The following is a 14014-nucleotide window of genomic DNA, read 5'->3' as shown; positions in this document are numbered from 1 at the left end:
GTCGAAATGATGGAATTGTTGATAGCGGCGCGGAAATGAAAATATACCTACCGACACGTTTCACCAACTGACTTTACGAACAACTAATGACAAACTTGATGCTACTCTGAAGTAGCTAATGACGAAAGAGATAGAAACACACATGATTATCTATGTATCATCAGTGTAACGTGTTGTGTAGGTATTTCAAAGTTATTTTACCTCGTTAAAAATCTGAGTCATTTCAGAATTGGTTGTAAATTAAGAAAATGACTATTAAGAAAATGTCGGGGACGTCACATGATGTATAAAACCAATTGCCGATTGGTGTTTCCCCCTCACTGATAGCACTCACCCCTTCCTCTTTTGATTAGATGCTTCCATCTACCTAGGTATTAAAATTATGTAACAACTTGTTTACTTCGATAACAGAGGTGTGCATCACAAGGTATAAAATAAGTTCATGCGCAATACGGAACGCAGTCTAATACAAAATTTTCCGGCTGTGCATACAAATAAACCTCAGAGTAATTAAGTCATAGTATCCAATATCAATTAGGCGTGGATAAAGACGTCTACAGCTGACGCTTATTTAAGGCTGCCAACAGGAGTGCAGACGGATAATTGTGCACATGGCTACGGCTTTAACTAAACCACCCAAGCAGGACCTTTTCTAAAATTATCCCGGCGTCCAATCGATAGACCCTCACTTCCCTGTGCCGTCTAGACAGACATATGCATACCTACACGCTAATGTAATACTTTTTGCGCCATCTATAACCAAACGTATGAAATTAACACAACAGACTACAACGTGTATCGTTTCGTGTTTACATGCCCGAAGATTATTTTCTCGTGCGATAGTGTGATATATAGCCTAATTGTGCTCCAATTTTGGTGAGATAACGGGCAGTAAACAAAACACGTTCCATTTACCAGTCTTAACTACGATTAACTTTGTAATTACTGAACTATGTTGTGTTAATTTAAATCAAGTGTAAAGAGGCGTAAATTGCAGCTGTTTCTGTACGTATAAGATAGTAGAACAGTTAGTCGGCGGAGCTCTTACCGTTAATTCGCCTGTCAGACAGTGTATCCTCCTCGTCCCACCAGGGCTGGTCGAGAATCCTGCGCGTCGGCGGACGGTCGAAATTCCCGTAATATTGAAACTCCATATTAAACACTTATGTTCTAAGTAATCACAACTTTCTTTTGTAGAATTTTAATTACACTGACACTGGCATACACAAACACCTCGTCACCTTAAACGCTTATGCGATACTGATTTGTTATTAAGTCTTGGCGACCAGACACAAATGAGATAAACGATTGACTGAATAATAACACATAGGGTCATTATTATTGACAATAGTACGGAAAGTCGCTCGTTGTCGCGCGTCGTGATAACGTCCGCCTCGCCGTTGTTCTCAGCTCTCACCTTCAGCGCAGGGTGTCTATGTGTTTACTCTCAACGTGTGAACAACCGACGGTAAACAGCTCCACCAGCCACTTGTTCAAATACAAGGAAAGGAGATGCGAGATTGCCTCCATCGTCGCATGTTTTATTGAACGCGAATATTTGTTGCATTTTTATTGAATTCTAAGAAACGTTTATTAAATTATTTATTAATTGTACTATCTGAATATTAAAGACTGGCCAAGTCACATTGTTCAAGTTTTAATTGGGTGAGTTATTATCTTTTGTTAGCGTGGTTCGGCCTTCATTGTCATATGAAAATCGGTCAAGCCTCATGAAAATTGATAACTGAAAAATCTGTTTACATTCATAGTATACGAGACATTATCACGTTATGGACATTATCAAGCTACATAATATAAGTACTATTACTGACGCATTATATTGAAATCATGCGGTTCTGCTTAAGTACCGTGATGGACAATGACTCGAGATTCAATTGTGGTAACTCTTACAGTTGGAATTGGTATAAATTGGTAAGTTCTTCGATAATTTATACCAACTCCCTTCACGTGACAATATATGACTGGATTTAATAAATACTAACTCTTTTCTCGCCCTTTCACCCGCGTCCCGTGGGTACTACTGCCCGTACCGGGATGATAGCCTACGTTATTCGCTAAGAGTGTAACTTTCTAACTATGAAATATTTTTTCAAATCAGGTCAGTAGTTTTTGAGCCTCTGGGACACAATTAAAAAAAAAATTGTTCCCTATTTATTATATTAGTATAGATAGTAGTATAGATTACAGGTAAGTATAGGCATGTAAGCCGGTACGACTTCCTATACCTACCTTAAAACGTCATCAAATATGAATGTAAAATATGTACATTATTCTTACAGGAGATAGTATCCTATCGACATATTCAGTCCAAATTGAAAAGGCAGACCCAGTTATATCAGATACCTAGATAGATTGGATGGGTACCCTTAATGAGAATTTGATTTCGTCCTAAAAATCTTGGCTTATTAAAAAGTAATAATTAGGTATTATTTAGTTCAACAATTCGATATGTTGATTATAGTGCTACTGATTCAACATTCAATAGTCGTTAGTATAGTATAGGAGCACCGAGCAACTTGGTTGTTGAGGTCGAGCTTTCATTGATTGTTGCCATTTTAAGACATCATCCTCCGAGCCTTTTTCCAAATCATGTTGGGGTCGGCTTCCAGTCTAACCGGATTCAGCTGAGTACCAGTGCTTTACAAGAAGCGACTGCCTATCTGACCTCCTCAACCCAGTTACCCGGGCAACCCGATACCCCTTGGTTAGACTGGTGTCAGACTTACTGGCTTCTGACTACCCGTAACGACTGCCAAGGATGTTCAATGACAGCCGGGACCTACAGTTTAACGTGCCATCCGAAACACAGTCAGTGGTGTCTAAGATATACTTAGAAAGTACATACAAACTTAGAAAAGTTGCAATGGTACTTGCCTGACCTGGGATCGAACCCGCGCCCTCATACTTGAGAGGTTGGTCCTTTACCCACTAGGCCACCACGACTTTTTAAGACATTTTAAGACATTTACCAAGAAAAAGGGAGCCTGGCCTTTTAAGTGAATCTTCAATACTCCTCAAATTATACAATAGTGCATTCTCAGATCCGTTACTTTTTGTGGCCTTACACGGTAACGTAGATGACACAGAAACAACGTTTAGAGTGTTTATACATTTTTTTTGAATTTATAAATAAAATCCTCTTTAATTCTGGACGACTGAATTTCCCACATTTTGTAGTGCTGAGCGAAATATCTGTCAAAGTTCCTATTTTGGTCTACTGCACAGATTGCTCGGTTTTAGATCTATTATAACATCAAAAGATCAAGAACCTTACGTCCTGAAAACAAAGTGGAACAAACGTCGGAATTAAGTACGTTCTGAAATTGATTACCGTTTACAAAAAGGCTGTATATTTTTCGTTTGTTTGTAGAGCAATTGTGACGGGACACGCCACTTAGCTCTTTAGACGTATCGCTATTATTGTCGGATACATGCTAATAATATAAACATGTAAGTACGAAATATTGACACTGTCAATTTGACAGTTCATATATAGAATACCGGTCTTGTGTCAACTTTATACGTAACAAGTACTAATAAAACAATATACGATCAGAAATAACTGAAATGTAAGCTCGTTCTTGTGTTTCAGAAATATGGTTAATGAAAAAAAGCTACATATAATTAAGTATAAGTACCTGTACCGCAAGTTAAAATACAAAATCCTGTTTGAAAATCAATTTTTTTATTATTTCAAAAGTCAAAAGTCAAAAGTCAAAAGGCGTGGCAATGCAGCCAGCCTTTTGGCACAGATTACTCTTTTGGGCACGATCCCCGCTGACAGCGATGCGGATGAATACTTTGATACTTAGTTTTAATATTTCCCTATCATACATTGTATACACGAACAGTAATTATTTTATAAAATAACTAAGAAAATAGATAGTCATTAATTTTTACTAGCAAATGTCTATGTTAATGAACATTGCAAACCAATAAGGTTCTAAATGGATTTTCATTTTTTTTTTCACAACAGATTTTACTAGGCTAATAGGGTCAACAAAGATATTAAACGATTGAAGCATGATTTTCATTTGATATGATATTGTTGTTCAAAACAATGAAAATAACCACTTTTATGCTTGCAGATATGGTCGGCCATCACCTTTAGCAACCTTCTCATGTTCATTGACGGTTCATTCAACCACAAGGAAATAGTGACGAATAAAATACCTTTGCATGAATATTACATGTATAGTAAAAGCTTTATCTTAATTCCGTTTTACAACTGTTTACAGTCTTGATTGCTTGATTCATTGAAAGTCAAAGTACATAAAGTACAATTGTTTAAAGTTACACAAAACTACGTAGTTTGTACCTATTTGAGTTAGATTTATCTTTACGACTAGTATGACGTTTTTTGTGGTTGCATTTTATCAATTAATTCCAAGATGATAAATTATACTGCGCTGTGATACGTCACTATATTATGATTAAATGTCGAAAGATCGACTGCAATTTATTGGCGCCAAGTAATTATTAATTCCTGTATTACGTGCCTTATGATATAAAACTGTTAACTTAGCTAGTGATTGCATTATTTTTATTGAAAATTTATTACAGTACTTAAGTTAAAGAAGTTATTTACTTCCAATCATTCTTTCCTCGATGACAGTACTCATGAAATGAATTAAATAATGCAATCGATATAATAAAGGCATATCATCAGAATATTAAATAGTATATTAATAAAAATACTTGCAGGTGTCTAAAACACGCAGACCTATTTAATAAGTGATGTTTGAATTCCCACGCATGAAGTACCTATCTTTTATTATTTCCAAGTTCACTTTATTTAATAATCATATCATGACTTACCTAAGTATACTTAAAGAGAATTAGATTTGTATGGAGAATTCTTAAATTCAATTCACTCAAAAAATATTTGCGGAAATTATTGAGAAACATATCTGCACAAAAATTTTGGTTACGTCGTCTTGCTGACTACCCAAAATTGATGTGACCTATACTCCATTTAAAATAACATTAGAAATTTAAGTAAACCTTTTTTACTGTTTGTGCAACCGATTTTGACTTCTATTGCGTTAGTAGTATGATTAATGGCGGCTGCAGTAAATACTTGGTATTGTAACCACTATTTTGCTTTCAATTCCGTTCTTTTGTCTACGGAATAGAAGTAAAAATCGGTTGAACAAACAGTAAAAAAGGTTTACTTAAAGAAGACGGAACACAATCCATACAAAATTGCCCCACGTCCTATAACAATGTGACGTATCTCAAAAAAAAGATAAAAATGTTTAAAAAAATATGGCATACTCTCTAATTCATTTTTTTTACACCTTCATACGAAAAAAATGCTTTAAAAATTGTTCAGGCGCTGTAATGAAAACATCGTTCATAGAACTATGAATGGACTATTTTATTAAATTATTTTTTTGTTTGATAGGGTATACCTCACAGGTGGTCCCATAATCATCAGGTCAGGATCTGATGATGGAAACCCTGAGAAATTCAGGGCATCTTTTGAAAGTTGTAGGCATTCGCAGGATAAAAAGTTTTATATCCCCACCGACTTCTTCCTATTTTTGGCTTTTCAGTGACAAGCACAGTTGTCACTATCCGCATAAGTGGAAAGTTCTCATCAATACGAATAATATAAGCCCAAACACGAGGTAGTTCACATATTCAGTTGTCGAGTTCCCTCGCTCTTCTCTGGTCTCCATCATCAGATCAGATCCAAACCTTCACTGTTGCGAAGGTCTATTCAATACAAATAATACAAGCCCAAACACGAGGTAGTTCACATATTCAGTTGTCGAGTTCCCTCGACCTTCTTTCGTTTCCATCATCAGGTCAGCTCCAAATCTTCACTGTTGCATATTGTTATAAGACATACACCTTATAGTCAAGTTTTTATTCTTCGCATGCCTACAACTTTCAAAAGTTGCCCTGAATTTCTCAGGGTTTCCATCATCAGATCCTGACCTGATGATTATGGGACCACCTGTGAGGTATACTCTATCAAACAAAAAAACAATTTAATAAAATAGTCCATTAATAGTTCTATGAACGACGTTTTCATAACAGCGCCTGAACAATTTTTAAAGCATTTTTTTCGTATGAAGGTGTAAAAAAAATGAATTAGAGAGTATGCCATATTTTTTTAAACATTTTTATCTTTTTTTTGAGATACGTCACATTGTTATAGGACGTGGGGCAATTTTGATCCATCTTCTTTCTAATGTTATTTTAAATGGAGTATAGTCTTAACGAAGCATAATGATCATATGTCAATATGGAAATAAGTATATTGATTGATTATGCCTGATTGAATGCCAAAGAAATTGCTTAGTTACTAATCTGTGACCCAGTCCTCCCTTATACTCGTACTTATCTACCTATATCAATAACTCGGCCTCAATATTAACCAATTACTTAACATAGAAAAAAAATCGTTCTACATATTATCTAGGCTCACTAATAAATTCATAAGCCCGCACATACTTAGTGAAGTTGAACTACCTTTAAGGTTAAAATCGGTTGACGTTAAATTTATTCTTGGCTAAGGGCAACCGGTCCCAGATACCTCAATAGTTTAATGTAGCTTACAATTTACGGCAAACGTTAAAAACGTTCGAGGTCTTGTCTATGGACGCGAGTATAGGGGCCGCTATCGATGCACTTATTCAGTTTTAGATGCATTTTTTGTAATTAAAGTTCCTTGTGCTACTTGTATAATTAGTTAGCTGGTAAAAGTGGTAAAGTTATGTAGATACATATGTTGGTATGTTAGTTATTTAGTATTCGAAATTGTTTACTATGTGAAATGGATTTGAGATTTTTTTTTTCCTTTCACATCTATTTTTTTAAATGTGTATATGATTGCTGAAGTATTTACTGAAATATTATTGCAATCTTTTAGAAACATTTTGAGATTAGGTATGGATTATGTACCTAAAGTGAGACTCCGTTAAAGAAAGACAGTAAAATTACATCCAATACTTAAATTAGGATTAGTGCGGAGCTACAAGTGTTTTCTTGTATTTTAAAAATAAATTCTTAGCATTATTTAATACTTATTTAAAAAAGCCAGGTATATTTATCGAAGCTTTAAAATGAACGATGTTCCTAACCACAAAAATTAGTGACAATCCATGCGTTCTTATCATGCATTACTTGAAGCATCATAAAACGGTACTCACGATGACATTCGTATAACCTCCGTACATAATACTCGTATTTGTCGACGCGGCACTGTCACACGGTTATATTTCAACCCGCCTAGCGTTTGTTCGGCGCGTGTTTGACTACACTACTCGTACAAAATCAACCATTATAAGCAACTTGGTACTTCTAAGTCTCTCGCGACGGACTTGCGGCCGTGTTCTGTTTCGCACAACTGACGAATTTTCGCGGACAACGCAACACACGTGAAGTGTCTTATTCCATGTTGATAAGCAGTATTTACCGGAATTCACGATTGCGACAAAGGCTTTGTTTCAAATTTTGCTTGCAGGCAGAATTTTATCCAGTTTCGTTTGAACTGAAGGCAACAAATAATTCTGATCTTATGAGAACTGTTTCTTGTAATAACTTGACGTGTTAAATAGTAGATTCTCTTAAAATATTCTCTTCAAATATTTCAGACATGCAGACAGAGAATGAAACTGAATTTGTTGAATTATTTGGCTAACTATTTAGACAGGTGACATCATTTACTCATTAAAACTCAGGTTTTATCTTGATTATTTGCATATTCAACTCAGTGTATGCGATCGTAATGTTACTTTTTTTTAAATAGTTTTCCTTTTCCGCGATCCTGGAAGACAATAAAATATATATTGGTTTCAGTCGGTAAGAATCTGTGACTACATCTGTCCCTCGTTGAGGTAGATAATCTGGGGACACGGCAGTGCCCCCGCCGAGTCGAGCCTCGACTCTATGCCGTAGACGTCATTAAACCTACTTAGTTCATCCTTAGATAGACTTACACCAAATATCAAATGACGCTAGTTTACCGATGTTTCTTAGAATCTGTGCACTAGTTGTAATCAAACACCTAATTTGTAATGAAAACACCCTTATTTGCTCCTCGTGACGAGCGTCATAACGTGTGAATAGAGTTCCGTACTGCGTGCGAATTTTTTCAGAACTGCGAAATATGTCGTTTATTATTAAGGACGTGGCACATTACAGCAGCACGGCAACAGCACGGCTCCACACCAGCATTTAAGTTGTCATTCAATTTAGAGCATTAAATCGTGTATATTATAATATATTTCGTAATGTCAATATGAAAAAGCCAACGGCGAGCAGTCAGCGTGCTTGCCGCTTCCACACAACTCGACTCGCCGCCCGCGTGCTGCAAGCGAGCAGTCCTCATGCGTACAGCGCGCCGACGGCGTGCTAATTGCGCGCCGACTCCGAGCCGGCAGCGAAACAACGTCATTACGTCATGTTCAATCATAACATCAATCATAATCGTCTTAAAATAATATTGAGTTTGCGGTGACAGCAAGCTTACACCTCGCGGCCGGCGCGCCGTCGGCGCGCCTACGGCGATCAGACGGCGAGCGGACGGCGCGCCGACGGCGAGCGGACAGCGCGTGGTTGGCGCGCTGTCCGCTCGCCGTAGTCTTAATTCGAGGCGACGCCGTGCTGCTGCCGTGCTGTTGCCGTGCTGCTATAATGTGCCACAAGCTTTATCTTTTATTAATATCGCAAATATTATTGTGAATGATTGTAAATTTGCGCAGTAACAAATAACAATAAAAATTTGGACGGCAATCCAATAGGTTCGTATTTGAAGACGTAGATATATGTTAGCACATATTTTAAAAGTACCTAAAGAGAGCGTGAACTAGTTTAAAAGACAATACTCCATGCTGCATAGGTTGGTACAAACGATATTTACATGTATCTTCCAAAACCCCAAAATACGCAGAATCTTTATCATATGACTGACTACTGACGAGACAGTGTGCTCTGTCTACATGGTACATACATACATTTAATATACTTATGTGTAATAAAAATATATGACACCTACACACCTAAACTAGATTTCATCAACCTCATTCAATCTAAGACTTGTAATTGTATTACATATTTATTTAGCACTTTATCAGGGCAAGTAAAGCATAGTGGAATTATTTTTTACGTCACTTTATATGTTTAAGACTTAGCAAATATATAACGGAATCTGGGTACATAAGTATTTGATTCTTAATTCAATAATGTTCGTTACAAATTAAACATATGGAGATATGTTATCAGTGGTCTATAGTTAAGAGGAAAATGGTTGGAAAATAGGTGTGCAGCTAGGTATCCTTTCTACGACGTATAAGTATGATGTTGAAGTTTCTTTTCAACTTTTCAGTAGGTACTTTACATAGTATTAGCATTGAAGTAGTCGAAATGTAATGTTGTTTTAAATTAAAATATTATTTTGATATATCAGTAGGTCTATTACCTAAATAAAATTAATTCAAGTGACTTTATTTAATTTCGTTAAATTACAAGAAAAACTTGTTTTATTAATTATGATTAGCTACTTAATGTCATGTTATATAATGAATACAAATTAAAACCGTAATTACCTACTGTTATTCATACTTTTTTGATGATACTATAATCATGTTATTGTAAAATCAGAAGGCTATGGACAAAGGAAAGGAAATTGCGGAAAGCGCCACCTAACGAAGCCTTATAAGACTCATAAAGAAAATCTTTGCACCAGTTCAAATACCTGATCTTTTGAAAATTTGATAAGCGGTTCTTTGTAGTGGAGGACGCTTACAATATATTGCAAAGACAATCATGTTTTACACATACTATTAGTAAGGATTTAATTTCTTACTTACCAATGAATTTGATGTCATATTATTGAAAACCATTTTCACTATTGCGGTAGGTAACCGTAAAAAATGAATTTAGGTGCTACATATTCATTACAGACTAATACGACATTTTATAAAGGAAAAACATGTAGGCACCTACGTAAAAGTAAGGCCGAATCCACATTACCATACTGGTCACGCATGGCTGGGTAAATTCATGTTAAGGTTTTTATCCAATCTTGTGAGATTGGTCCATTTACAATTTGATATAAGAATATTGGTAAAATAATTGAAATGAGAAATCTCAGTGCATAACTTACCTTATTTTTCAATTGAAATTACGTGTTAAAGTCCTTGAAATATTTTTTTGTACCTTGTTACCCACAGTGTCCACCTTGACCTTCATCGTTTGGGAATAATTGTGACCTTTGCCCTATAATGGGGTAACGTGTGTCCAACATGAGTGGATATTGGATAACTAGAATCGCAATGAAAGCCAACCTTTTAACTAAGTACTTATCTAATGTTAATGAAACTAACTTTTTAAAATTCTGGTAATACAAATTTACGGTAAAACATCACCCTTCATTTGCCCTTGTGTTAAAATAAGATGGTAACCTAAAGTACATACAATCTGGTGAAAAATCAACATTTGATCGTTGCTGAAGCAACACCGTTCAGTGACCTTTATTATATTGACATTCAGATTTTCCTTTGTTTTCCACTTGTCTGTGTAGTCATACCATTCAACCATACCAAATATTATATGTATTTGCCATATGAAGATAGCTGAAAACAACCCAGTACCTACATGTGAAACTGATTAAATATAAAGGTCAGACAGGTCAGATTACCTACTTATATCGAGAAAAACAATAAAATGCTAGCGTTTGATTGTGAAATGTGCTTATCAACTGTATCTATAAATTGTACAATTTACAGATATACTATAAGAAGTACTAAAAGTCCACTAAAAGGGAAAATACTAACTTTTTCCTGGTTATATAAGGTTAATTTTGACGTAGGTAGGAAGGTACAAATGCTCATTATTCAACACACCTATAACTAATAGAATCGTTTGCAAAACATTGACAAACTAAATTGTATATTTTTCTCCATTGTATCAAAAACCAGACGACACGTTCATGTCACTTGCGCAGACAATCCGGCTTATATTGACAATCAGATAAACGGTCACCGGCCGGGAAAACGAAAGTGCTAAATTAGCCGCCATTAAATTCCGACCTTCACCTCGAGTGGCGCAAGATTGGCGTTTACGATACTTTACTCCAAGACCAAGTTAATGTGGTCACGCACTGACCAGAACACGCATTTTACGTATATTCTGAAGTAGTTAAAGCATATCAATCCTTATACAAAAACATAGAAATGTAATTGCCCGTAAACTTTACATATTTATGTAAAAAAAATACCTTGGCTGTATCATGGACTGATTTATTTATTTATACTTTATGTACAAAAAGCATGGTACATGGGCGTACTTAATACCACAACGCATTCCCTACCAGTCAAAGGTACGCATTTTTTTAAACTATCGTGCACAAAAAAAATACAGGTAATGTATGTACCTAATTAATACAGATACAGTAATAACAACGATAAACCAGTAGTGAGAAAAACGGCAGATAAAAGGAATTTTTCTTCTGATATTGGATATCTTAAGAAAGGAATTTTCCTTCTGACAATTTACTCGAGAGGTAACAGACATCTCCTACGGTTGAAAATCCGAAGACACTGCACGTACAAAATCATAGACATCTTTCAGCTTAGTGCTGTATTCCCTTATGGTCCACAGCACTTTCGAAGCAGAAAAGCCATAGCGGGAGGCCATTTTAAGCTATAGATTTGAGCTATAGATATAGGAACTTATATTATGCTAGCCAAGACTAACAGATTTATGCTAGACTTGCGAAAAAAACACTAAAAAATGTAATAAATGTTAAAAACAAAAAAAAAAAAACTATAAAATGTTAGGAAAAAATCATGTGCATAGTGTACATGTTCATAGGAGTAGCACAACATTCTCATCCAAGCCCCGATTTATTGTCTCGCTAAATTAAAGCTACATATTTTTTCTAACACTTCATGTCATGGATTTCCGCAAAGTAACGCCTGATTCCATAATTTTGCTACAAAATAGTTTCAGGATCCTCTTTTGCAATTTTAAAACGTAATCAAAAGTGAAGTTTTTTTAATACCAATAGGCATCAAATGCTTGGCGATTATCAATATTTCACGTAGGAATCCGGCGACTTATTTTAGAAGGCAGGAGTAACGTGACTTAGTAGGAAGCGGCACATGCTATTTCCGGAGAGAACACCTGTGACAGCAGGACAGACAGTCTGTCGGTGAAACCTTTCTAAAAGCAGCCGTGCTTTTTTTGTTCCACACTTACAATATAATATGATATCATATTGCACTTGTGCACTGAAGATATGGATAGTTTTTATGGATTCACATGTCATGTGTGTTTTATAATAATCAACATGTTTAAATTGCTAGTTGGTACAAAATCAAACATGACAAATCTATATTTGTGATCGCTACCGCTCTGTTGTTTAATAGATAATAACTATAAAAAGGCTGAGCTGATTGTAATAAAACATATCTAAGAACCAATGCTGGAAAGCCAGCTTTCATCTAGTAAAAAACCTCATCTAAATAAGTTACCTACTTTGTTTAAGAGCAACAGTGCTACAGATAGACACACATCATCATCCTCCGAGCCTTTTTCCCAATCATGTTGGGGTCGGCTTCCAGTCTAACCGGATTCAGCTGAGTACCAGTGCTTTACAAGAAGCGACTGCCTATCTGACCTCCTCAACCCAGTTACCCGGGTAACCCGATACCCCTACAGATAGACACACATATGGGGGTTAAACTTATAACACCCCCTTTTTGCATTGGGGAATAAAATATGAGGAGCACATTACATACCTACTTCGATAATGGTCGAATTTAATAGTTTAGGTAGAATCGGTTGTCATTTATGCATACGAAAAGGATCGAACTCGTGACCCCCATGTCCCCGCCAAAACGGTTTTAAATGACCGGACCCATTATAAATGTATCTACGTATAGATAAAACGTTCGTCTCCACCGTTCAAATCGATCGATTTGCCTCATATACGTCACATAAGCACACGAGTACGATAATTGCTTACAAACACAGTAACACACGGAATCAAGTATTTATAGCTTTCGATGTAAAAAACAAACTTTAAAATAAAAAATCCTTACCTTCATCGTCTTTCCCGCCAACGCCGAGCACGAAGGCACTTCTTAAGAGGTGACCCATTCTCGAGGATTAGCTTACGATGCTGAATTTGTGCAAATTTTAGAGTGTGCAAAAATAAACGAATTTTTTACATCTAAAAACAACAAACACTAAAAACACGCTTCTAACTTGAAAAAGGATTATATAATTATTATTAATCTAGGCAAATAGATTACCGCGCGAGTCGGTGAAAACGATAAAAGGGCTACATCTCTATAGATATAATAGATTAATTCGCTTCCGTAATAGAAGAAAGCCTGAATGTAGTTTGTATCGTCACCGCTCTACAAATGGTGTAAACTGAGCGCTTACCGAAATTATAGGTTGAGTTAAGAGAACGAACACAGAGAACAATGGAGTAGCGAAAACATATATTTTTCATGTCGATCACAGAAGTGATTTGTCGCCATCTGGAACCATTTAACATATTAGATAGGTAACTAGGAAACAGAGTATCAAACAATCTCAATCATATTAAAAAAAAAAAAACAATAATCCAGCAACCAGTTTATCGTATGTAGGTACTTCGCGAATTAATTAATACTCACTTGGTTTCTGTGCCAAATTGTGATGCCTTTTTAATAAACTTACTGAACCAAAATAAAATTCATCAAGGAATTCTTCTTTTTACTCTCCGAAGGAAACATCATAAAAAAAAATATTTGCATGAATCGACTCCACAGCACCTACTGCGCCGTCGTCAGTTATTGACATAAGCAAGGGAACAATGAAGCTATCTGGCTTGCGCGCGCGCAGCCGAGCCGCGCATGCAAACACTGCTACTCCGAGATATCAGTGCGAGAAGAAATAGCGGAAAATGCTCAATTATACACAATAGGCTAAGGATTTACAATTATTTTTTTAGAAACACGTTTTGATAAAGAGTTTGATAAAC

The 14014-nt window shown here is 35.9% G+C and overlaps 1 protein-coding gene across 3 annotated transcripts in view; it reads right to left on the bottom strand.

Moving 5' to 3' along the window:
* The window catches only part of LOC124637371, a 67287-nt gene extending 53856 nt beyond the window's left edge, over nucleotides 1–13431 (bottom strand). The window contains exon 1 of one of the 3 annotated variants that reach the window (XM_047173770.1): nucleotides 13083–13431. In XM_047173770.1, the coding sequence (XP_047029726.1) occupies nucleotides 13083–13140 (58 nt within the window). In that variant the 5' untranslated portion in view covers nucleotides 13141–13431. Of the gene's footprint in view, nucleotides 1–1048; nucleotides 1243–7184; nucleotides 7363–13082 lie in introns of those variants that run through there. The other 2 variants (XM_047173767.1, XM_047173768.1) reach the window with 2 other exon arrangements.
* Between the last annotated feature and the right edge of the window lie 583 nt (nucleotides 13432–14014).

This window comes from Helicoverpa zea, chromosome 16, assembly GCF_022581195.2.
Source record: "Helicoverpa zea isolate HzStark_Cry1AcR chromosome 16, ilHelZeax1.1, whole genome shotgun sequence".
NCBI classification, from domain to species: Eukaryota; Metazoa; Arthropoda; class Insecta; order Lepidoptera; family Noctuidae; genus Helicoverpa; species Helicoverpa zea.
The sequence above is the reverse complement of the archived record's forward strand: the minus strand, read 5'-3'. Positions and strand labels throughout refer to the sequence as shown.